This window comes from Zootermopsis nevadensis, unplaced genomic scaffold (genome assembly GCF_977971745.1).
Source record: "Zootermopsis nevadensis isolate Lab colony 2312 unplaced genomic scaffold, Znev_1.0 Znev_ptg000044l, whole genome shotgun sequence".
Lineage (NCBI taxonomy): Eukaryota > Metazoa > Arthropoda > Insecta > Blattodea > Termopsidae > Zootermopsis > Zootermopsis nevadensis.
Window position 1 is genome coordinate 2,527,776 of NW_028259176.1, and position 27,589 is coordinate 2,555,364.

General features: G+C 41.2%; 1 protein-coding gene across 1 annotated transcript; it reads right to left on the reverse strand.

The window, feature by feature from the left end:
- Positions 1-4,303: 4,303 nt before the first annotated feature.
- LOC147871698 (transcription-associated protein 1-like) lies at positions 4,304-26,254 on the reverse strand. The gene is made up of 12 exons (XM_087360359.1): positions 25,694-26,254; positions 24,884-25,598; positions 23,420-23,571; positions 22,850-22,947; positions 22,265-22,350; positions 21,773-21,994; positions 21,227-21,426; positions 18,264-18,353; positions 13,980-14,112; positions 10,029-10,557; positions 9,748-9,923; positions 4,304-5,228 (listed from the first exon to the last, which is right to left on the reverse strand). Exons 4-7 carry the CDS (start codon positions 22,860-22,862, stop codon positions 21,376-21,378), a joined length of 372 nt encoding a protein of 123 aa, XP_087216485.1. The 5' UTR covers positions 22,863-22,947; positions 23,420-23,571; positions 24,884-25,598; positions 25,694-26,254; the 3' UTR covers positions 4,304-5,228; positions 9,748-9,923; positions 10,029-10,557; positions 13,980-14,112; positions 18,264-18,353; positions 21,227-21,375.
- Positions 26,255-27,589: the final 1,335 nt, after the last annotated feature.

The following is a 27,589-nucleotide window of genomic DNA, read 5'->3' on the forward strand; positions in this document are numbered from 1 at the left end:
AAAGGCATTTATCTCGCGATGTGTACGAATCTGAGAGAAAGAACTCATGTCACTATGAGGTCACGTATATGTCAACTTCGTGTCAGAGTCACGACAATGTACGTCCAAGGGTTTGGGGGATAGAGACATTTTAATTTTTCGAGATTATTCGAAAGTCAATTTTTGAGAAGGCAAATATCTCCCGATCTGTAGGCATCTGAGAGACAAACCTTATGTCACTTTGAGGGATTGTATATGTCAACTTCCTGTCAGAGTCACGTCAATGTATGTCCAAGGGTTTGGAGGATAGAGACATTTTAATTTTTCGAGATTATTCGAAAGTCAATTTTTGAGAAGGCAAATATCTCCCGATCTGTAGGCATCTGAGAGACAAACCTTATGTCACTTTGAGGGATTGTATATGTCAACTTCCTGTCAGAGTCACGTCAATGTATGTCCAAGGGTTTGGAGGATAGAGACATTTTAATTTTTCGAGATTATTCGAAAGTCAATTTTTGAAAAGGCAAATATCTCCCGATCTGTAGGAATCTTGAAAGACGAAACTTATGTCACTTTGAGGGAACGTATATGTCAACTTTATGTCAGAGTCACGTCAATGTATGTCCAAGGGTTTGGAGAATAGAGACATTTTAATTTTTCACTGTTATTCGAAAGTCAATTTTTGAAAGGCATATATCTCGCGATGTGTAGGAATCCGAGAGACAAAACTTATGTCACTTTGAGGGAACGTATATGTCAACTTCATGTCAGAGTCACGTCAATGTATGTCCAAGGGTTTGGAGGATAGAGACAATTTAATTTTTCGAGATTATTCGAAAGTCAATTTTTGAAAAGGCAAATATCTCCTGATCTGTAGGAATCTGAGAGACAAACCTTATGTCACTTTGAGGGAACGTATATGTCAACTTCATGTCAGAGTCACGTCAATGTATGTCCAAGGGTTTGGATGATAGAGACATTTTAATTTTTCGAGATTATTCGAAAGTCAATTTTTGTAAAGGCAAATAAGTCCCGATGTGTAGGAATCTGAGAGACAAAACTGATGTCACTTTGAGGGAACGTATATGTCAACTTCATGTCAGAGTCACGTCAATGTATGTCCAAGGGTTTGAAGGATAGAGACATTTAAATTTTTCAGAGTTATTCGAAAGTCAATTTTTCAAAGGCATATATCTCGCGATGTGTAGGAATCTGAGAGAAACAACTCATGTAACTATGAGGTCACGTATATGTCAACTTCGTGTCAGAGTCACGACAATGTACGTCCAAGGGTTTGGGGGATAGGGACATTTGAATTTTTTGAGATTATTCGAAAGTCAATTTTTGAAAAGGCAAATATCTCGCGATCTGTAGGAATCTGAGAGACAACACTTATGTCACTTTGAGGGAAGGTATATGTCATAGACATGTCAGAGTCGCGACAATGTAAGTCCAAGGGTTTGGAGGATAGAGACATTTTAATTTTTCGAGGTTATTCGAAAGTCACTTTTTCAAAGGCATATATCTCGCGATGTGTAGGATTCTGAGAGACAAACCTCATATCAGTGTGAGGACACTTATATGCCAACTTCATGTCAGAGTCACGTCAATGTATGTTCAAGGGTTTGCAGGATAGAGGCATTTTAATTTTTCACGGTTAATTGAAAGTCAATTTTTCAAAGGCATTTATCTCGCGATGTGTACGAATCTGAGAGAAAGAACTCATGTCACTATGGGGTCACGTACATGTCAACCTCATGTCAGAGTCACGACAATGTACGTCCAAGGGTTTGCAGGATAGAGAACTTTTACTTTTTCGCGGGTATTCGAAAGTAAATTTTTCAAAGGCATATATCTTCCGATCTGTAGGAAACTGAGAGACAAAACTCCTGCCGTGTCTTCAAACTGTTGGTAACGTATCTGAAACACGCATGTCATTGCTAAATGTACCTCTGACTTTTCTTCACGGTGGTACTGTCTTGTCTCAATCTCGTACGTCTTAGGTAAATGTACTATTGTCGTGTCTTATGGAATTCATCGGAATAAAGTATAAATATCACAAAACAACGCACTTGCATACAGCACACCAGCTCAAGGAACACAATACATCATCATACAGTAGCGTATGACACAATAAATTGCCATTTGAAATATTATAAATTCTGTGTGATGTGTGACTATTTTTTGTCTTAACAAACAAAATACGAGCTACAAAACATGCATGATGTGGGTGGGTGCGTGTTTGGGTTAATCTTCTTATGGATACATAGATTGGTAAATACATGAAGGGATGGATAGATATGTAGATGGGTAAATAGATAAATAGGCAGACACATAGACAGGAGACAGAGAAAGAGATACACAGAGAGAGAGAGAGAGATAGAGATATTCAGATAGATAGAATAGATAGGTTATATAGGTAGAGAAACCGAGATATCTAAAGCCGGCCTGATAATCTTTTATACTCGTACTATTCTGTGGCCTGAGTGAACAACCGTCTGTCATCAAATGTTATATGAGTAAGGATCGCTTTTCACTACATCCTCGATGTTAATTCTGAAAATACCTAAACCCCATCTCTAATGAGTATTTGTATTCATAACATATTAATAATATAATTGGCTTCTTTCTCTAACTAACGAAAGTAAAATATTTAATCCAAGAATGTATTCCACACATACTCAAGTGTAACCACTCATGTAGCCAAAAATCTATTATGTCATATGAAAAAAGTAACGCAGTCCTCATACACGCCATGTGGGACGCTTGGCTGGAGAGGCAGTTATTAAGTACAAATTTATTTCTGCAGTAATTTTTAACTAAATTATGATATCAATCTTATACCGCATTGAATCAAAGAAGCTACTCAGGCACCTAGTCTACAAATTATGTCTACCGATGTTCATTCCCATGTTCACAGCAGCTGTTACTAGACACTATATTATCTTCACATCAAATTTTATGTCTTCCCTTCGGGGTTTTTTTCATACCCAAAATCCGTATTCACTTGTAATTTCTAAGTCATCCCCGATTTTTACCACGATTAATACTTTATTTCTGGATCCTCTGCAAGTCCGCGGTTCAACTACCGACAGCGACACAATCAAGTTCGGTCCAATTCAATAATATACACAGAAGATACCGTGAATTTTTCCTTCGGGTAAAACCGGCTGGAACGTGATGCTGTCCACGTATCTCTATCTAGCTAGCTGTTAAAGATGCACGTACCTAAACCTTCAATAACCCATACGCCTTCATGCCGTAGTGCGTAATTAAACACGGACGCAACTTATATTTAAAAAGAAATTAGTCTATCCCGTGTAAGTAATAAGATGATGAGAAAGAGCGAGAAGATGAAGATTTGCAATTCGTTTTCCTTCAAGGATGGAAACAAGGACTTCATTAGATAAAACCTCTCAACTACGGGATACTGGCAAAAACTAAGCTACAAACTACTACGACTACTGCAACATTGAAGAGATAAATTTCACCCACCAGCGATGAACTGGAGGTTTCTCAGATGACGTCGTCGCTGGACATGGCAATCGTCCGTTGTTTCTCGTGTCGTCTGCTACAAGTTCACTCACGTTTCAGAGCTACGCGCTGCCTCCATTCACAAAGCAATGAGCAATTTTAGTTGACTTCTTTTTTTTGGGGGGGGGGAGGCTCTCTATGATTTCTGTATTATTTGATTTATATATAATATGAGCGACGTTCTTTGCAAATGACTTGACAATGCGAGATTTCATAACTCTGAAAGAACAAGGGAATTAATAGAAAGTGTCGGATGCAAAGTTGTATTTTTGCCACCAAACTCGCTAGATTTAAATCCAATTGAGAACTTTTGGTTTGTCATCAATGCACACTTTAATTTGCTAGTACGCTACTATATAATTAATAATTATAATGTAACAAGTCATGGAAATTTTAGCTGCTGTTAAAATCTGATCTCATTGAAAGTCAACTCATATGCGAAAATTTAAAGACGAAATAGTGACATGTCGTTCTTCTACCTGTTATAAAGGGAGATGGAAACAGAGGTATACAAGCAAGTGTTACAGTTTTCGATGTTTCTACAATCGGAAAAAATAAAAGTACAAGTTATTTATTTATTTATTTATTTATTAAATAACATCTTGAACATATAACAATCTGAAAACTTCATTTAAAATCTCAGTTTCGGCGTTTCAATTATTTCGGCTTCAAAAAGCCTGTATTATTTTATTCACATGTTATTTGTATGTGATTTCGTTGTCCACTACGTCTCGTCCCTAATTTCAGTGTGAATCTCCCATCAATCCACACTTTAATGTCATAGTACTGATGCCTACGATACTATAAAATCTCAATCACTTTCACTGAATGAACTTTGTCTGCGTCAGAGGTGGTTAAATTTGGACTGTACGTCTGTCCTGCAATATGATTGTAATCTAAGGGCAAAGCTATGTAAATAAACAACGATAATGTAGTTTTCAGCCCCATGAAATTTTCCAAATTTAAAATCTTCCCCGCTTTATAGTTTGTGTTAGCAGACGCTTAAGTCACCTCAAAATTACTTAACTTGAAAAGCTAACCGTTACTCAGATCATCAAAACAGAAAATCCCCACTTTTTAAAATCCTCAATATCTTCTATATATGCTTTAGCAAATCCCACCACTGCAACTTAACGCATGGTCTGTGACCTCACACCCTCAACATTTCTAATATTGTGGGCAAACTAACTGCGTCTTTGCTGGATTCCGCTGATATTCCGTTGCAGCGCAGCGGCTGGACTGCAGGGTCGATGATGTTGTTAGTGGTTAAGAATGCATGCAGCTACAACTCTACTCTAACCCGTCTATCCTCTGAGGGTAGGAAGAAGGCGAAAAAGAAGAAAAGAAAGAAGAAGACGAGTAAATAGAAAGAATCTGAATTCATTTTGCTCAAGGGATGGAACAAGCAAAACATTAATTGGAGACTCAAAATTAAGGAACATTGGAAGGAGTTTAACCCCTGCACCCCAGGCGTTAGTCGTGTGTTAATTTAAAATTAAAGTAATTCGTTTCACTCGCCAGCAAAGATGGTAGAAACGAAATATGCCGGAGAGATGACCGCCGACACTGGAAACACGACAAGAGTGCAGCGTCCGGGTGGTAGCGGCTGCGGAACTCCGGGTTCCTCGGAGCGTGTAGACGCAACCGCACGGGTGAAAATGCCATGAAGATCCTCCTCTGAGTCTCGGAACCACGAAGATTCACTTGCCTTTCCCCTGAAACGAGACAGAATGTCCCATATAATGACAAGAATTTATATGTAGGGTCTGAAGCTCCATATTATTCATATTAACATTAATTACGATGAGAGCAAACCAAATTTAAACGTAACAGTGTGTTGTTCATTAATATTTACAACTTTTATTTATCAGACTAGAAGACAAAAGATTCTAAATTCATGGTCAACGTTATTTTGATTAGAACATACAAACAGCTTGGTTGAAAGTTATCTCCTAAACACAACACACTCTTTTCTGAAATGCTAGACTAATTATAGAAAAAGCACTCATTAAAAGCAGCTTCGGGGGGGGGATGCGGGTATTATCTGTCCCGACACTACGCCTCGGCCTCGCAAGATAGAAATTTGTGCTTACATCTTCAATCTGCGCGTAAATTGTTATCTCCTGTTCTCACTGTGGTGATTGTGATGATTAATTTTACCGACGTTTAGGAAATGATATTGCTACCTCCATCATAACAGCGATGATGGTGGGCCCTTATGATGACGCAACATCACAAAAGACATTCATAAAACATTTTTCGGTTATGATTATTTGCTCCCAAGCGATTTTGGACCTTACGGGATAACATTTATAAATAACCGTTGCCATGGTAACGCTGCTAAGAGATGTTGGGTCTAATCGGATAATTCTTATGATTATTATTGTTTACTACTTTACATTTTTGCCGTCATTCTTAGCGGGCAATTTATTAGTCTTAAAATTTTGTCCGTTATACCCCATAAAATGGCATGATTCTTCTAAAATATGAACTTGAAATTACATTGAATAAAGCGATAGCTGTCTACATTTAATGTGTCTTAAAATATGCTTCAGAATACTAAAAAGGACGAGAAAGATCTCTAACGATTGTCTGTCGACGGGGAGAGATTCGAACCCGAAACCTATCGAGTAGGACAACTCAATATTTATTTCTTGTATGTTTACTTACCCACCTCTCCTGATCTGTGGAACTAACCCTGACCGATCATTAAACAGACTACGTGCATGATGAGGGACCATACATCAAAGGAAGACAGTGATTTCTATCTACACCAAGACATTCCAACAGCACCAGGTTCAAGCCAGTGTGCTCAACGGTTAAACGGGTACGGGGTTACTGCGACCTGCTGTAAACATCTGACCAGTTAACGACGTATTACGGAACAGAGAATGACGTCCACATGTTCATAATCCCATGCTCTGGCAAAACAGATACGGGTGTAATTTGTCAATATTCGATTTAAAAGAAATTGGATAATAATCATTTTATGCGGAAAAGTTTACAAAGATATGAGAGACTCAAACAAGGAACAGAAATGTGATTAGTCCGTGAAACATTAAACAAGAATAATCTCTTTTAAAATTGACATATTGCAGAGGATATAGAGTCTGGATGTAATGACTCATACGACCCGGATTTAAAGAAATCAGATATTATTCGTTCAAGTATCATGTGGAGTAACAAATATTTCCGAGGAATATATTTCTTCCATCCTCAGGGCTAAAGATTGGTGAGCATTAATGTTACATTCTATAACATTAGGTGTAACTGGGAGGATAATATTAAAATTGTTCTTACGGAAGTACTTTTCAAGGTTGCGAAATGGATTAATATAGCTCAGGAAAGACACCAGTGACGGGATTTTGTGAACACTAAGCTGAACTTTCCATTCAAGGCGGATAATTTTACTGGCTGAGCCTATTGTTAGCTTCTAACTCCCACCTCAGAAATTCGCAAGACTACCTTTGATGGTCATATCGATGGCAAAGCATGTAAAATTTAAAAAAGAAAGTTGTATGGCATCTGGTGTCATTTCAATAAAATAAATTCTTTCTAAAATAATTAATAATGCCATACACGCATACGATAAAAATAGAAATTAAAGTCTCACTGATTATTACAGAAATTTGGACATATAATAATAATAATAATATTTGCATTAAAGGGTTATTTTGATCTGGGACCATGCACAGCTACTGTATAACTCACAGTCGAACGCACGTATATGTACGATGGTGTCCGACGCTACCAGAAGCTTGCTGGAATATCGGCTGGATACCGGCCCTGCGATACGACCTTAAGGTCAAAACGTGCCCCCCATTTCCAAACAACCATTCGCAGTCAATACTCTTCGTTTCTAACACGTACTACTAACATTACACAGGCCGATTTTCGTCAAATTCGATATTAACTGTATGTCACTATCTGTTACCTTCCATTGGTACTATCAGCCATGACCCTCGTTATTAATTTATGTATTAAAAGTACAAATCCACGATTAAGAATATCCATAAATTTAAACTTGCATGCATCTAGGACAAAAAATTCTGAATGGATTAGGCATTGGACAAGGCAGGTAGCTCCAAAATTGACTTTCGATATTACGCCCGTGCGCACAGACATGTTTAATTTGTTACCATGCACTTGGGCAAACATTACACGGATCCCTAGGGTCAAATCAACAGGTCACGCCGCCATTGTGCCAATTCTTTCAAGTACTGCATAATTTTTTGAAAGCGTCTCCACGAACAGCGGAGAATTTTATGGAAGTGCATTAAGACGCACTCTTTCAACCAAGGTCAACAGTTCATGACACGAAATAACAGAAAAAGATAATTATTTGTCTGAATTCGATTCCACAAGGAATTTAATCCATGGTTACACGTGATATGAGCAATGCGACAAAGTTGGAGAATGTGTAATATTCCTAAGAATTCCATTCACGCGGTGCATTTATTGAGACTATCTGCTGGTTTCTTCCAGCTTAAAACATGTTTTCAAACACGGCAGCAATTTCTTTCTCGTACTGAACACGTACACGTGTTCAACTTATTAAATGGGACACGAAGTGCTGGAAACAGCGACTTTTTCAAGTTTTGCTATTATTCTCGAGACAATGTTCAATGGCGCAACAAATATTCGAGCTGAGGAACGACTGGATTTTAGAGCAACACACACCTGAACGCGGTCCTAAATTCGTCAGAATCTGTCGAGAATCGATGAACCAATTTACTGTAACCTGAGTGTCAACCCATCCTAATCTTCGGAACTTATTAAAAACACAGACAGACAGACAGAGAGAGAGAGAGATGCTTCAACTAAGTTAACAGTCCTATAATATTTCTTGATGATTTAGACAGGCGTAATACTTCGTTTCTCACTCTGTAAGACAATCCGAACTTGAAAACACTTAGGGAAAGAGATTCAAGAAGATTATTTACAAGCGAGTGGGGCGAAGTAATACTGATAAAGAAAAAGGTATGTAAACGGTACATTAAGCCTTCAACAGAGAATGCTAAATACCAAGTAGTTCAATTCTGAAAGTTTACTTCAACGTATGTACCAAGTGTTTTAATTATGATGCCTTTTATATTTATGGATTTTCTATGATTCTCACTATAAACAACGATCATTTCCTTAAACAGCGTTAACCAGTTGATCTTCGTAATGCTGAAGAGTTGTGTTTTCTTCGCGGTACGGACTGAATTCTTTAATATTAATCAGACGAACTATGATTCTCGGAATAAACAGCGATCATTTCCTTAAACAGCGTTAACCAGTTGATCTTCGTAATGGTGAAGTGTTGTGTTTTCTTCGCGGTACGGACTGAATTCTTTAATATTAATCAGACGAACTATGATTCGCGGAATAAACAGCGATCATTTCCTTAAACAGCGTTAACCAGTTGATCTTCGTAATGCTGAAGAGTTGTGTTTTCTTCGCGGTACGAACTGGATTCTTAAATATTATTCAGACGAACTATGATTCTCGGAATAAACAGCGATCATTTCCTTAAACAGCGTTAACCAGTTGATCTTCGTAATGGTGAAGTGTTGTGTTTTCTTCGCGGTACGGACTGAATTCTTTAATATTAATCAGACGAACTATGATTCTCGGAATAAACAGCTCACAAAACTAGTCGCGTCCCTGGCAGACGGCTAATCCAAGCAATACAGACTCCGTACGCAATACTCGGTCCACCTAACACCAACAGCATTTCCTTACGAAATTTATCCAACAGAAATGAAGTAAGGACGACCAGTCAGTTTTTAAAATTTCTGTGTTTATACACGAAGAGAACGGCCTTGACCAGTTAAACGACTGTCAGCTACACGATGACTGCCGTACATGTTTACAAGACAGACGCAAGAAACTGGTCTCATACCGCAAGTGTGCGTGTCCATCACCGGACACGCAACGTCTCTGCGATTGTCTGCATTTTCTCCTTTTCCAATCTTTCCCATCAACAATTCTCAAATGATCTGTAACTTTTCCTTTCTGTTTCCAACTCATAAAAGAACTCGATTCCTTACCGTACGTAGGGGGTTTCAAACATTCTTTAATTTTTGACGATATCGGTACCTTCGCGAAATCCCATCCACGTAGACCAGGTTTTACTCAGACACTACATTACCGTCGAGACATACTAATTTCTAATTTCCCACAGAACACTATCTACGAAAGTCATTATAATTTTGAATCAACCTCGAAATAATACATCACCGTACTCACCCGAGTCCATCGCTCACAGGTGCCTCATCGTTTCAGACGTCTCGAGCCAGACGACGTCACAGAGCAGCGTCCAGGAGCGAGACGTGGAAAAATCTTCTGGTTCAGAGGTTCACGACGGCGATGAAGAATGATGATATCATAATCACCGTGAATGTGAAGAGGGCTCCGCCAATCACCTCAAAGCAGACATAATGACAAGAATTTATAATTACGTCGCTTCTGTACGTACGCTCTGAAACTCGATCAGTGGGCATTATCTGACAATTTCTCATTGTACTCACGGGAGTCCTTAGTTCGCTGCTGCTGTAATATAATTTTCGGGTTGTCGTGTTAGCGACCTCACGATGTAAACGGCCGTCATCCTCACCGCTCCGTAAACCTCAAGTCTTGAACGAGTGTCACGTGGTTGTTACCACTGACCTAGAAGGAGACGGAATGCGTGGGCAGAATCACAGAACAATCAAAACGTAAAATAAAATAATATCTCAGAATACTTAGTTCAGTATTGCAACGTCATTTCAGCCATCTTGTCTTGTGTGACGTAGGCCAAGTCACGTTGTATCGGTAACAGCACGCAATATAAGTTTTTCTCTCAACGTACTTTCAGAACTCTCTACTTCAGAGGACGGAATATTTCATGCAACTCACCTTGAATGACTTAAGTAGGCTCGCGTTGTACAGGACGTAGCACCCGAGGACCCACAACAGGACACATGTACTCTCGCATGTGCGTTGTCACAGTCCTAGAGAAAAATATATAGACGATCTTATATCACTCCACTTTCTCCATGGAAAAGCGACGTAATTCACCTGTAAAGCCGCCAGACAGAAATGCCGATAAGTCAGGGTCGTTATCTATCCGACCAGGTTAAATCTGTATTCATTATGATAAGGTCAAATCCAGGAGTCAATTATAATCAATATTACAATTTTCATCGATTTGTGCTTACATTACACGTACAGTGAATGGCAAAAGAGGTGGAAATCCACACAATAAGAATTTATTATTATTATTTTCGCTTCAGATTTCAGGATTACATTTTCAATGGTGCAAGGGTTAATAAAATCTAACTCAAAGACGTTTGTAATTTCTAGAGAAAATCGGTTAGTATTTTCAATATCACGAAATCGCCTGCATTCTTTAGAGCCTCGTACTACCACCACGAAACCTTCAACAACTCTTTGGCTGTCGAATAAATCGAGAATTAAACCAAATACAAGCTGAGACGTAATATCAAAATGGCCGACTGAAGCCCCAACTTACGTAAAGACTGCGTACATACGCGCTGTACCGAAGCAGGAGACAGACAACCGGAAAAAACTCAACTTGTCCGTAGGAAACAAGTTTCGCGGAGCATGCTGGGAAAGGCAAAGATGAAAAACTCATCCAACGCGCGTCGGCAGAGATGACTAAGGGGCAGATAAAATTATACGTCCAGTAATAAAACACTAGAAGCGAAAATACTACGAGCAGCGAAAACTCAATGATTTAATCGAATGAAACTAAATCGCGGGACGGAGGGTCAACCTCAGACTGTAAATGGTCGTAGAGAATAAAACAAAGCTTAAAAACATAAAATAAACGGCAGCGTCCTCTGTGCGGGAACATCGGGACCCACCACAAGCGCCGTCCCGCACAGAGGGCGCAAGTTATTATTTTGCTTTAAGAGGTTTGTTTTAAGTTCCTATGACCACTTAGCGGCTGCGGTTGAGCCCCCCTGTCGGTATTATTCCATATCAATTACTGCGCTTTCGCTGATGGTACAATTTTCGAATTTTGAGTGGTCCTTTCATTATACCTAATCTTACTATGCTCTTGCTATATCCCCTAGACAAGATCTGTTGCCAGGTCGGTTAGTCGAAAGACTTGGACGACTCGCCTCGCCCACAAGGTTCTGTTTTCCGTAGCGTGCGAGCGCAAAGCCAACGAGTTGGACTCGTCCGACTCGGGCGGTTCGTTGGAACCCGCCACCAGGCGCCCGGCGCCCAGGCCATTGTCCGGATCCGGGTCCGCGCCTCTGCTCGCTCAAGAAACAGCCTGGGCCTCCACCTCCCTTCGTGGGTCGCGGGGGTTAGGGCGCGGGGGTTAGGGCGCGGGGGTTATGGCGCGGGGGTTATGGCGCGGGGGTTAGGGCGCGGGGGTTAGGGCGCGGGGGTTAGGGCGCGGGGGTTAGGGCGCGGGGGTTAGGGCGCGGGGGTTAGGGCGCGGGGGTTAGGGCGCGGGGGTTAGGGCGCGGGGGTTATGGCGCGGGGGTTATGGCGCGGGGGTTATGGCGCGGGGGTTATGGCGCGGGGGTTAGGGCGCGGGGGTTAGGGCGCGGGGGTTAGGGCGCGGGGGTTAGGGCGCGGGGGTTAGGGCGCGGGGGTTAGGGCGCGGGGGTTAGGGCGCGGGGGTTAGGGCGCGGGGGTTAGGGCGCGGGGGTTAGGGCGCGGGGGTTAGGGCGCGGGGGTTAGGGCGCGGGGGTTAGGGCGCGGGGGTTAGGGCGCGGGGGTTAGGGCGCGGGGGTTAGGGCGCGGGGGTTAGGGCGCGGGGGTTAGGGCGCGGGGGTTAGGGAGCGGGGGTTAGGGCGCGGGGATTAGGGCGCGGGGATTAGGGCGCGGGGGTTAGGGCGCGGGGGTTAGGGCGCGGGGGTTAGGGCGCGGGGGTGAAATTTTTTTGGGGTGGCGGCCCCTCGTTTTGAATTCTGGTTGGGGATCCTATGTGGGATAATATGGGAATTTTTGGTGGGGAATCCTGCGGGATCGTGGGTTGCGACCGTGGGAAATTCTGTTGGAAATGTTTGGTGGCAGATTCTGCTAGATCTGGGTAGGGAATCCTTGGTGGGGATCCTAGGAAATCTGTGGGGAATACTAGGATGGTCATGGGGAGTCCTGGTAAATCCGAGGAATCCTGGAGGGGGTTATAGGGGATTCTAGAGGTGATTGTCTTCGGGGATCCTGCCGTGGTCCTAGAGGGCAGTGTCCCTGGAGTTCATCAGGGAATCCTTGGGTCCTAGGGGATGCTGTGGTTCCTAGGATATGGTGATGCTGAAAGGATCCTAAGGGGATGGTCCCGGGGGGGGGGCGATCTTGGGTAGGGGTGATCATGAGGGTTGGCCCAAAGAAGGGGATAGCCCTGGGAAGGGGTGCGACTGGGGTAGTGGCCCTGGGGTAAAGGGTGTGGCCCTAGGGTGGCTGGCTAGCAGAAATATTGGTGAGAAGATATAACCTTGAGATTTTTTAAGACCAGTATCTACGAAACTATTGGGCCGAATTTGTCGTGGCTTCCTTGACCTATACGTGACCTCATTTTGACATGAGTATGGTCAATCAGGTATTCACCGTTTGGCATAAATACGTATGACCTTGAGAATTTTAAAGACCTCTATCTGGCAAACTATTGGGGCGATCTTGTCTTGACTTTGTCATGACCTTGACCTAACAGTGACATCAATGTTACAAGAGAATAATCACTCTGATAACTGATGAAGATGTGAGGGCGAAATAATGTACAACAGTGGTCCCCAACGCGGTGCCCGCGTTGATACGGAAAGAGGTTATACTGAATAATAAAGGCCGTTCAACCATGAACATTATAAAATCAAAGCACAGTTCTCCACGTACTAATGCCCATCTTGACGATTGCGAGCAGCAACATCATCCTACTCTCCCAAATTTGTAAAACTGGCCGCTGAAATGCAGTGCCAAACATCACACTGACTTCCCACTTGGGTAATAATAATTGTACTTATAAAAGTACGTATTTTTGATTGCGTGGTTTCTTGTATCAATAAACGTCGTGTTCTTTTGTGTATTATTTGGTGTCCGTATCTTATTTGTCCAGAGAAAACAAAATTTGGCTTTGTTAATTGGTTGGTGCCCGCCACAATCTCATAAACTCTCAAATGTGCCCTTGGGCAAAAAAAAGGTTGGGGACCACTGACATGCCAAACATTATCATCAGTGCGTTTGGTGTAATCACGCACGTCTGCTGATATCGAAGTTTCAACGTTCCTACGTGCGGATATCCGTATATCCCATGTACACATAAGATCGAGATTAGATACATTTCTTTTGTACATTCATATTTATTTATGACGGACTTTGCTCGACTGTCTTAACTACCACGCACCGTGGGACATATCCGCAGAGCTCGACCGTCCATGTACGACGCAGTGCGAAGAATGAAACAATAAGAGAAGGGGGGAACTCCAAATTAAAATATAAATAAACATCACGTACAAGCAGCTTACCGTGTCTCGTTTGTGTGCGGTAGTTGGCTGCCTGAGTCAAAGTCACACGGTGCGTAATATCTGACTGGCTAACTTCTTCGGTGCGTGCTACTTTCCGCGTTGCCTGACAGCACAAGTCCCTCGGCGATACCGACTACATAAGAATAAAATTAAGAATATATAAATACGCATGTGTATATAAATATGCATATATATTTTTGAGAGAATAAGAAATTTTGGTAGAATCAAAAAAGAGTAAAAACATAATATAATAAGAAATCACATAAAGTACGTTGCCGTGGCTTCTGTGTGCGCGCGCGAGTGCGGTGCATGCTACTTGGTCGGTCGAGTTCCGAGTCAATGTCCGGCGGTGCGTCGTAGTTTTCTGTAATGCTTGGCACCACAAACCCCTCGGCGATACCGACTTGGTAAGAATAAAAAATAATATATATATGCATACATACGTTTTTATGTACGTATTTATATATATTTTTGCAAATAAGTGTTAGTGAGCTGTCAAGGGGAGGCTGCCCGTGCCTCTGGCGGCAGCCGAGGAGCCGACTGCCGGCCTGCGGACCCCGACGACCGGCGATTGCTGATTTACGGGTGGCTCAGAACGCAGTGCCGCGAGCGAGGCAGGCCTCGAAGAGGGGACAGATACAATGGTCGGCCGGTCGCCGGGAACTCTTTCGCGGGAAAGGCCCCATGGCCAGCCGGGCCGAGACCGTGAGAAGCAGAGATTGGGTGCTGCACAGACGGAGTCTCGCATGGACTGGGTGTCATTCAACGTTTCTGGTAGGTATAGAATGGGAAAAATTTCGACATTTTCATATTTTTTTTAATTTTTTTGAAAAAACTAAAATTGCTGGAAATTGTCAAAAAAAACAACACAAAACCCAAAAATTTTGAAATTTTTCAAAATTTTTTGAAGTTTACATTTTTCAAATTCTTTAAGCTTTCTGCGTCCTTTCGAAGTAAAGAACTATATTGAGGAGACTTTATGGCCTTACAATTTAATGACATTGCACATTAAACAACAAAGGTCCTAATACAGATCCTTGAAAGTTACCAGACAATAAATCAAAAGGAAATGACAAAACTTCAGAATAACGTACTTGCGAATGTCTGCTGGTTAGGTAACTAAGAAATCAATCATATATCCAGCAGACAGTTCATAGTCACCAAGTTTGTGCAAACGTAAGACATGCAAAACAACACTGATAAATGTTTTAATATTTGCCGTCAAATCACAATTTTTAATAAGATGATAAAATATAAAATATTTAAAATATCATTTCACGTTCCGCATCGAATGATCGATTTACAAATTGGAACGTCTCTTACGACATGTTTCGGTTATATTTAACCGTCTTCAGGTATAAATTAGATTGGTAAATTTAAAACTCGAATTACAATCCTTTACAATGTTATGCAGTTTATGAAAGATGTTCTTATCAGATTACTCTTATATATTAGAACGAAGGTATTGTTTTTTATATGGCGTGGTTCATCTGATGTTCAATATTAGTCTGTAAAGCAATGATTTAAAGAAAACATTAATAAATATGGAGTAATATAGAAAACAAAATGATAAAATCAACATAAAAGGCATCATGTACACATAAGATCGAGATTAGATACATTTCTTTTGTACATTCATGTATGTCTGAAGGTTGATATGGGTTGCCATTATCCACACATTGAAGGCAGATTCATATTTATTTATGACGGACTTTGCCACAGTACGTACGTGTTTGCCGTGTGGTATTCTACGTCCATACAGCATCCAGTTGATGTGATGTGTCCAGATGGGGGGGGGGGAGGGAGGAGATCATAAATGCAGAGGGAGTTAAAGAGAGAAAAGTAATGCCGCACCAGCTTGGCCCAAAAGTTATATTCTGAGCAAAAAATTTCGAAAAGGAATTCCCACAGTGGCAAAGCGTGACTTTTTCAAAAGTGTTGGCCAAATCCCACTCCGGGATGGGGGTCAGGGGAGTTAAAACTTTGGTAGTTGAGTTTTTGGATCGTAATTTATCTTCCATGATGAACAATTAAGTGTTAGCAGTCGAGGTTTGGCTAGCATCTTAGCTTCGTAGGTCATGTAATCCTCTACTTACCCCCTCAAACCAGAACTATATTGTAAGATTTGAGGTTTCCACAGCAGATATTGTTTCTGTCATAATTGCGTTTGCGCAAATAGACTGGGAGCTTACGCCTGAATGAGGTACCCATCAACGCTTGTAGGGGAAGGTATTCCCATATGTCATTTCAGATAAATCCATTAAAACAGAACACCCAAGTTACTGCTATTCTTATGGGCACACACTCCAGAAGCATCTATACGTTAATGTGATTAAGTCAAGGTTCTTTACAATGTCTTCCGTGGTTTAACGCGTCACTGGGACATACGATTGTGTGGGTCGTATTAACCCGGCCAGTATCGCACTCCATTGCAGCACGCTGCCACTACAAACAGTCCTACATATCGGGTGGGATATCTAGTTGCTACAGGTTGCAGCGTGAACTTGTAACTTAATCAGTACACGAACTGTAAAGAAGTTCTTGACATAATCTCGCACAGTGCTAGGACAATGGATGTAAAATAAAATGTCGTACCTTTAGTTGTAACGAAGGTAACTGTTGCGAGCAGCGACAACTGGGACAATCATAATTAATAAGGAAGCTGGCCATGTCGTTGACCGATTGACTAACTAACTAGATGGCTTACCGAACCCGAAGGTTCATCACCGAACTAACCAAAGCTCTGTCCTGGGCCAACAAAATCCAGTCTCCTTCAAATCCTATCTCCCATAGATCCCGCCTGACATTATCCTCCCATCTACGTCTAGGTCTCCCCAGCGGTCTCTTCCCTTTAGGCTTCCAAACCAGTACCCGGTGCACACCTCTTGTCCCATCCATGCGCGCTACATGCCCAGCCCATCTCATTCTTCTCGACTTAATCAGCCTGACAATATTGGGGGAGGAGTACAGATTTTTAAGCTCGTCATTGTGCAGTTTTCTCCACGCCCCATCGTCTTCCCTCCTAGGCCCAAATATCCTCCTCAACACCCGATTCTCAAACACCTGCAATCTGTGTTCCTCCCTCTGAGTGAGAGACCATGTTTCGCACCCATACAAAACAACAGGCAGGATTATTGTTTTGTATACTTTAATTTTCAGGTTCTTAGAAATCAGACGGGAAGACAAAATATTTTGGACTGAGAAGTTGCAAGCATTTCCGGAATTTAGTCTCCTCCTAACTTCGTCGTGAGCATCATTTTGAATCGTTTTTGTTGTTCCCAGATATTTGAACTTTGTAACCCTTTCAAAGGATTTATGAGCCACCTTAATGTCTGTCGGGTACATCATCGTGTTCACAAAAGTCCGCCACCGGGGTCTATCCTGAGTCAGTTGCATCCAGTTCACTCCATTGAGACCCCATCTCCGTAAGATTCGTGTTAATGTTATCTTCCCACCTACGCCGAGGTGTTCCCTTCAGGCCTTGTAAACTTTCAACTCGCCCTAAAAACATCGGCTGAGGAGCTCGTCATGCATTTTTCTCTATTATCCGTCCCACCTTCATTTTGGGTCCAGACATCTTCCTCGACACTCTGTTCTCAGAGCTCCTCAGTCTATGTTCCTCCCTCAATGTGAAAGACCACGTTTTGCACCCATAAATACTTTGCACTCAATAATAGCAAGCATTCCCCGGATTTAATCTGCTGATGTAGGAGATAATGAGAGGGAGATTCTTCGATATTTATTCCTCTAAATCCGGAATAAAAATTTCTTTCAGCTCCCTAAAACGCTTTAATAATGTCCATGTATCAAGAGATGTAAAGTGTTAGAATTATTGTTCAGAATATAAACCCCACTTCTTAAGATCCATTAATTTTTATTAAGATTCTGGGATACGAAACACCTTTCATTCCTTTAAAATATTAATTGCCTACTGGAATATTCTTTTATTATCAATGTTGCCGTGAACAAACAGAAGTCAATCTAATGTTACTTGAAATTGTGTTAAAAAAGTTTAATTCTCTTACAAGAGTTCACAAATTCAGACGAAAACATTAAATGTGATGAACATTAATAATAAATAGGAATCCCTTATCTCAAACTTTGTTCAATTGTAAGAGACCATGACGTCCACTGTCAATGATCGATCTAATCAAAACTAAAACGGAGAGAGTGGAGGGCAGGAGCACAGATTTCTTAATAATTCTTTTAATAGATAAGAACTTGCGATATTCTATATTAGTAAGAATTGCCACAAACAACATATTCCCTCCACCTAACATTTACCTGGGCAATACTCGTTACAGCTGAATCTAAACGGTGACAAGCCGCTGCATCCAGTCTGTACAAAAAGTCATTATTTCAAGGTCACCAACTCTGAAATGACAAATGTTCATGTAAAAGACAGATCAATGAAAATGTCACCTTATATTTTAAACTGCGACAGTAGCTCAGTCTCTTGTGTGGAAGGAAACGATCTTGGATGAAGATAAGTGCAAAATTCCTCTGACAGCATAGCCGAGTTTCCAGGAAATTCCAAAGTGCAATGTCCGTGACATTCCGCATGAAACCAGGTTCATTCAGAATGGAGTTGCCTCTTTCCACATCCTACGTCATTAGGAACCCTGCTTATTCCAAACTGCATTACAACACTGATATTTAAACACCGCAACCTATCTGCTGTCACACCACAGCGACCAGAATGGCATATCCAGATCACATCAGGTGTTCCGAGTAAAGGTGACGATTCTGAAGAAAAAGTAACACACACATCGCGAAGACAAGTTTACTGCAATTACTGTCATCATCATTATTGCCATCTTCTTCCAAACATCTAATCTGCCATATGCAACTTCCGTGCTCATTCTTTCCCTTTCTGACTGCCTCACTAGAATCGTAACAAACTGGTAATATTACCAACTACAAAACATCAGTGCCTTCCTGGACAAACACGTAGTAACTAGTTTTAACACTTTTCTTAGTATTCAAATTGAGCTGAGTTGTTTTTTAAAGATTACGAGGACGAACAAGACCTCAAAACAATGTAGAAATACACGAATTCTGTCGGCCAATGTACAAACGTTCTAGGCTACGCTTCAGGAAGTTGTCAAATGTCACTTTCATAAATTACAAAGGGACCCTTTCCCCCCCCCCCCCAGTAACGTAACCAACGCAACGAATTATGGTCGTATTACGTAGGAAAATGGTGGGGACAAACGAAGTCAAATCAGACTACAAAACGATGAAGTAAAGCAAACGCGAAAAGCCGTTCAATATGACCTTCGTGACTGTGTGTTCGTAAATAATTTGTTTCGGCTACGGTAAAAAAAATGATCATTTCCTTGTTAACCAAAGCAACGCGCCATTCATTATGCTAAACTACGTTCAATTTTTCTGCTACCCTTTTTAAAACAATCCGCACACCTACGCCCACATCTTGGGGAAGATTTTTATTCGAAGTCTTGGTTACTCGTATGGTCACATTTCCAGCAATTACAGAACCAGCAGACAACTGCCTGCCTTCTCTCTGTCGCTCCACACCCAATTCACATAACATGATGGAAGGATGACTGTAAGTGCTAAAGAAACTGGCAGGGTGCTGGGGCCACCAACCCGGTCGCAAATACTTAGACACTCTGTACTGTGGACATGGGGATTCCCCACTAAGTAAAGGAGAGCCACCAAAAATTTCTTACTTTGAGGAAACATCTCTCCATGACACCAGCAGCAGCACTCTCAATGTAACAACTTTAACAAGTAGAAACACAACAAAATAAAGAAAGCAATTCTACAAAACAATATTTTGCATCTGACATTACGTCAATAAACAGTTTTACGAGATGAGTTTTAGTGCACGCTGATTACTGAATTGCCAGCATGTCTGCATGAGAATTTCTGATTGTGGTCACAATGTTTATTAAGATCCCGGGACCCCTTCAACATCGTCATCGTATGTTGACTGACTACCCAATAACAAGATCAATAAAACGTGCAACAAACAAAGCTACGTTCTGCCTCCAAGAATCATACGCAAAGGAATCTTCACTCACAGACGGCTCGAACATCTAATATTTTAACAAACATCCTGCAAAAGAGCTGTACCACTTAAAGTCCTCTCCCTTCCATTTCAGCACAGATTCTTACAGTAGTAATACGTTTTAGAAATGAAAGGAGGGGAGACACGGGTTTCGTATTGTATGCATTTCCTTCCTGATTTCTGCCCTCTAAAAAAAATAACTGAGGGTTTCGTGGGTGCGATATGGGAGCCCAAGATGAGAGGAAGGAGGGGTTATGTAAAAATATATTTATGAGGGAGCAGCCAAGGTGGTCAACGAACACCAAACAGACATCATATATCATTTCATTTCCAGGTCAACAATCTTTAACCAAACTAAATAGTCAATAACTCTACATTCTTCCTATAAACAATCTGACTGACAAGACTAACAAATTAGTCTTTCCTAAGCCAAGAACTCTTCACAACCATTTTACACACATAATATAACAATCCTGACAACACCAGCACTGGTACATTGTGACCCACATAAGTGGCACTGCCTTTCTATACTTGGTTCCAACCAACCACACCACTCCTCGATCCTAATGCAAATCCCATCCCCACCCCCAACCATGAAATATACCAGAAGTAATACTGAGCCTCATCACATGTCCATGAGACTGACACCTGACAACTCTCAACTTATGGTTAAGTCTCAAATAAATGGAACCTCTGACAGTCATCTCCATTTTTGCAAGCAAATCCAAATTCATAACGAATACCACACCACAAACTTACAAGTTTTGTAACCGATCCCCTTGCTCAACACAGCAAACTCTCAAAATTAACCAAAAGCACAGAAAATATCCCGGCAGCTCCGCTCACTGTGCACAAAACTAAATTACTTACACTGGCAAATGCTCACTTATTAATTAGTAAACAGACCACATTAAAGGCTCCTCAGCACTGCACACATCTCACATGTAACAAAACCTTATCACAAATAGTCACCACCCTCGTCTAAAAAGGATAAATAAACCTCACATTCTGATATCCTATGAACAATATCATGAATGCCTCTAGCGTACCACAGATACTGCAATAATGCCAATCCCTCACCACATTTACGTCTTTCAACATATCAACTCTCACACTTACAGTCACAACATCTAAAGTACCTAATAAAATTGGACAGACTCATCTCTCTCACACAACAACCACATCAAATACATTCTAATGCTCATGTACTCACACAACGAATGCCTGGTTCAGACCGATATCAGTCTCTTGCGGATACGAGGTTCCTTCTTTGTCCCAGCAGGTTTAATCTTCTGACATCAAGTCGGTCTGCCAACTGTTGCCGCACGTACTTCAACGCTTCTCTGGCTGGCAGTACGCGGATCACGTGGTGCTCAGTAGAATCTGAAGGATCATTCTGTTTCTCGTAATCTGCTACTCCCAGAAAGAGAAAATACATTCACATTCAAGAAATCAAGACATCACACTCTTCTAAGAACACACAGTTTTACTTCACCAAGCAGTTAACACTCCCACCTTAGCCAATGAACAAGGACCTTCCATTTTCAGAAGACAAATTCTGTCAAGTTCATTACAAACCCATTCACAAGTTAACTTTAAATACGGGTCACAACCAGCGACCTGACAAATTCTTAACTCCCTCGCTCACAGATTCATACTGGAGCCTTTCTTTCCTCCTCCCCAGCAAATTTAAAACATTCGCCAAGTGGGCCATTATTCCACACGTCATAATACTGCAACTACAAACTCTACAACTCACACACGTCACGTCAGTCCCACGCAACTTCCCTTGCCACTGATTCAGTGGATATTTAACGAACAGTTCGCTTGCCGTCTGTCTGGAGCCGAGGATGTTGATCGCTGTCTCCAAGATAGGAACAAGTGCCAGGTGTCCCGGCTTACACGGCTCCCTCTCCTCGTGCCCCATTATGACAGCAAGGGAGTCTATAAACACCAGTCGGTCCATGCCCTTCAGGTTCGCCTGTTTTGATGTCATAAAGAAAGGACGTAAATGAAAGATTAAGAAATGGCAAGCCACTACAACACAGCCAACATCTGTAGCACTTCTACTACTAAGGTGAATTCAACCGACAAGGGGCAAGAGGTAGCCGTATCAATTAGATTTATTTTCCATATCACCATCAGTAATGCCACTTTATAATGCCTTCTGGAAGCAAAGGTGGAAACTTCACCAACAGTAATATAAATTGTTTCAATGTTGAACAATCTAAATTTATAAAACTGAACTCACCAGCTTCCTGTGATATCGCCACCATTGTGCAGTGACACACAAGGAACACCGTCGTAACTCTTTCATGGCTGCAGCAACAAACACACCTACCAACATACACAACAGGCCTTACTGGCTGTTCCAGATATGAAGCAGACGCTTTCAACAAGTTCACGTACTAAATGTGGTTTTAAGAGAGATTTCAGGTTCTCACAGTGGTCTTTGGGTTCTAACACCACTTGGACTTACAGAAAACCAACACCGATTATGGTTTTTAAACATTTAATGGTTCGCTATATCAGCTGAAGTTATCCTTGTGACTAAGCGCAATGCCATGAGGCAGTGGGAGCATGGAGGTAAACTCCATGCATTCTCAATTATAGAACTATGTGGAGGTCAGCCTCAAAATGTGGTTCCTTAAACTGGCAAAGAAAAATCACGTTCTTCATTGTTTCTTTGTAGTCTCAATAGAAGAAATAGACAAGTTCTTTATTTCATTAAAACCATTTACTACTTTTCAGGACAAAAGGTCTTCTTCCTTCAATAATGGCATTGTAATTCAGAAAAGAAGTTTATTAAACAATTTACTCAAATGGATGAACTTACCTGTGACTGCCATCTGGTGAGTGGCTCTGTCTTGCTTGTCCTGCAATCTGAACGGAATCCCATGGACTGCGGAGATCTCCACATGTGGATCATCAAAACTGCAACAGCGAATCACAATGAGTACAGATAATTACACTCACATCCTAATGTTCAATGGTCACAGCAGTGGCCAATGCAGTAGCTGCTTCCTAAATCAGCAACTGATGTAAGAGGCACAGAGCAAATGGGAAAACTGGGTTTATGATATGACAAAGAAATACATTACTTGTAGAAGCCTCCTGGTACTGGCAGGATACTAAACACAAACTAATTGTGATACAGCCTCTAACGGGCTCACTGTACCAGTAAATAATGAGTTCTGGGTGCTCAGAGAAAAGTCTATAACAGTGCCTCATGGACTGCCTTGGGACTCGCTTACAATTCTGCGAAGAAAAGCCAGTGATTAACAATCTGTTATGTCATGTTAGTACCATCAGGCTGGAAAAACATCTTTTATTTTGTACACTATTTTAATATCAAGAATGAGGTTAGTTTGACAATATTCTTCTGCCTCCAACTGCTCTTATATACCTTGGACAGGAGAAAAGCTGCTGCACTCTATTCTCATCATCATTAAAATTCAGGGATGCCACCAAGAAACAGCAAATTATTTCCCAGCACTGACGACGGTAGAACGGATCCGTCGTGCTTGACTTCTGAGCACTAGATGCTGTCTCCACGACCTGGAAAACACAAGCGACAGTTTCAAGTTATAACGACTAAGGAAAGTCAAATGTTTTAGTTACAGTAACTTCCATGCGGCATTGATATAATACTTTCACGTACTGCACTTACTGTAATACTCTAAACACCTTTTCTCCACATCAGGGCGCATGTCATATTTATTTCCAGAAACTTTGGGTTTCATGGACACCTAGACTTTTATTTTGCAAGTGGAAACAAGTTTGACAAATCTCAACAACACTGAAATAAAAATTAACTACAAGCATATAATTTTTGTATAGTCTATGCTAACCCTAATAAACGTCAAAAAGGAACGTACTATACGCGTACCAAGTTATTTAATAATCTTCCACCAACAATTTAAACTCTAAATGATTTAAAGGTGTTCAAGCGTGCATTGAGAGGTCACCTCATCACTCACACTTTCCATTCTGCAGTTTATTTCACCTCTGCTGAAATTTCTTCAGTTTTATGTATATCTATAATCTATATTTAAAGTGGTTTTGCATTTCTATTTAAAATTCTGAGGTTTATGTATATTAATTTGTAATTTTTTTTAATACCTGTATTGCAGAATCTGAAGGTTATGTACATTCACATATGAAACACGTCCTTGCATTGTGTCAAAAGTACTGAGGTTTACATATATTGAATGAAGTCCTGAAGTTTATGTTTATTGTATGAAATGACTTGTACTGCATCCTTTGGATTACTCCTAAGAAGGATCTATGGAATGCAAAGAAACTCTACTCTCTAACATACCTGAATAATGCAATTCCTTATCACACACACTAATAAGGCTTTTTACATGCAAAAGAAAATAATCACAACAATGGCAGGTGTCAAAAGCTGCTTACCTTATAGAGAATAATTTCGTAAATTTAATATACTTCCACTTGCAAGTGAATTTATATTCTGCTTGCTATCATTTGTGGTGGAAAAGTTGGATAATTTTAAAAGAAATACAGATGTACATAATTTAATTACAAGATGTAAACCCTGCTAAATGTCAAAGAGGAGTGTACTTTACACGTGTCAAGTTATTTAATAATCACCAACCAACAATTAAAACTCTAAATTGTGATATAAATGTATTCAAGCCTGCACTGAAATTAGCTTTCATACTTGAATTGCAAAATCTGAAGGTTATGTACATTCATATGTGAAACACGTTCTTGTAATTGTGTCAAAAGTATATTGAATGAAGTCCTGAAGTTTATGTTTACTGTATGAAATGACTTGCTCTGCATCCCATGGTTTAGTCCTAAGAAAGATCTATGGAATGCAAAGAAACTCTACTCTCTAACATACCTGAATAATGCAATTCCTTATCCAAGTCACAAACACTCCAGGTGCTTCGTTCTGTCTGGTTCTTCACAACTCCAACTCCAAATAAGCTGCTTCCCCATCACGCACACAACTGATCTTCTGAAACACTGATATTCAGACAAATTGGTCCTCCATGTCTTCGTTGATGCCAGTAAACACACACTACAGCTACAGTTCACATGAAAGTTGCTACTCAGCACATCCCCTGATCTCAAACTCCTCTTTGAGACAGACTAGGCACTCCCACTAAATCTATAACAGTACACCTCCTCGGAAAGCAAGGTATATAATCGCACGAGGGCCTGAGGTCTTCCTTGTGGCATTGTGAGGCATGCTACGAACACCCCATACTTGGTCACTAGGAATCAAAAGTGGGCAACTGTGGTGTGGTGTGGTGTGGTGGCCACATAACCAACATTACAACCTGTAACCCTAGCTGCTTACTTCTACCTTCTTCATTGCGATAAGCTCTTGCACAAAGTTAAATCAACAGCTACTGAATTTCCACATGCAAGTCACAAAAACAGAGGCTGCCACCACGAGTCTGTGGGTCATCCCAACCGCATCGACTGATGAATTGTGTCCATCATGCACAGTGGTCATGTCAGCTACCGGAGCAAAGTCTTGCTACCTCCGTAGTAATGATGGACTCGAAACTGCATAACGGCTGAAGTATCCCATATGCTTGCATTCACGCCTACCTGAAACAAAACCATGTACAGAAATAAACATCCGCATTGAGAGACCAGTATTAATTCTTACTACGAAGGCACTCTACACCACATTAATAACCTACTGGCAACTAATCCGGCCTTTCGTGCAACCAAAATATTTCCCACTTTACGTACTTCACACAGGAGAAAGATGACAAACATCAGTTCAAATAAACTTGCAAGCATTGGAAATATAAGAGAGTAAAGCTGCACTCGACTGGCCATGCATCCTACCATCACGCCGTCCGAAGTAAACAATAACAGCAGAGGAGCTGCGCCATTTTCTCGCACGCAGGGACGGCAACGTCTGAAAAACAGCGAACACATCCCGCCACCGGCGGAGCATGAGGGATATTCAATGATCAATATGTGCGCACCCTGACGAACTGTCCTGTCATCTACCGACAATACACCTGAGGTACATGCCCGTCCGCGAACACTACACGGCACTGACGAACCAAATGCTGACTGAAATACCACTCCAAAGACTGTAAAATTATGAAGACCTCAAACTTTATTCCGTGAATACCATTAGTGACACATCTTCTCCTTTAAAAACGACAGGAAGTAAAGAAAAAAATTAAGGCGAAACGAGCTACCAACTTCGCCTATAAGAAACCAACTACCAATCACTTCCATCACCTCAAAAATCATAAAATAATTTATGGATCACACCACACCCAATAAACTACAGCTCAATCAACTTAGCACGAAGCACTATGAAACAAGTAGCCCACAATTTGCATCTACATCGCCTACATCCTAGGGCACATTTGTCACATAACCTGTCGGTCGCCGTTATGTTACTGCTCAGATTGATACCAGACACAACTCTTGAATACCTGCACGTCTACCTATAAATCACCCAGTGAAATCGTCCACGTCCTTTCCAACACGAACTTATCCTCGTCACATTTCATGTTGGCACTCAAGACATCACGCAAATTCAGCACAGACATTCTCCCTGCGCGATAATTTCTCACAAGTAATTTTGCAGAAGGGCGAAAATGTCTCGCGAGCTGAGTCATTTGAAAAATACGACCAACATCACCTATAAGACACCAACTAATAAACATTTCCATAACCTAAATATCTTCCATCATTTATGAAAACAGGTGGGATTTCGTAAACTACAGCTCAATGAACGAAGCACTATAAACGATTATTGCATATGTCGCCACTACACAGCCCCTCTGCCACCAGGTTGTACTTCACGAGCATCTATAACACACCCAACGACCCAGCCCACTGGTGACCGTACTTCAACAACACCAACTTCACTTCGTCAGACTTCATTTTGGCACATGCAGCAATCAACACTTAATACACTACCAACAAAATTAATGCCGGCAATATTCGCTGAAAACCACTTGCAGAAAAACACACACAATCCATAAAACTCATTGCACTTACCTGACTTACAAAAAGCAATCTCATCACTGGCAAGTCAAACTTTTCGATCATAGGACAACTGCTATTGCGCATCTCCCGTTAAAGACTGTTTGGAAACTCCCTCTCGGTGATGATCACCAAGTATTCCCGTTACCTCCCGCTTTGACATCACTTTACAGATTTACATGAAGAAAATACAAACTAAGTAATGCGTGGTCAGCACACTTTTAAAGCCCTCCTGGGTCAGAGAACGGACACCCACTATTATCAAGACTGTCCGGTATAGCTATGCCAGAGATCTTCATCACCGCACTTCCTAAACGAGTGAAACTGCAGAGCCCCCCCCCCCCCCCATCTGCTTCCGAACATATTCACAATGACTGACGTTTTGAAGATCTTTCTGTGGTATTAGCTTGAACTGAGAATGTGAAATGGGATGAAGCAGATAAAAGGAAATAACATATTCTTTCCAGGAAGCAGACTCTTATCAACGCAATGTGATTGCGGCCGACATTTCTACTATTTTACTACACTCCGTAGAACACCCCACACACATAACTAGACATCCACACCTTACACGTTC

What these genes read in the sequence shown, in the direction of transcription:
- LOC147871698 (XM_087360359.1), bottom strand. An exon ending in GGCGATATCACAGGAAGCTG is followed by an intron (nt 21,995 to 22,264) that starts GTGAGTTCAGTT and finishes ACATCAAAACAG; the next exon opens with GCGAACCTGAAGGGCATGGA. An exon ending in GTGGGACTGACGTGACGTGT is followed by an intron (nt 21,427 to 21,772) that starts GTGAGTTGTAGA and finishes TTCTGGGAGTAG; the next exon opens with CAGATTACGAGAAACAGAAT.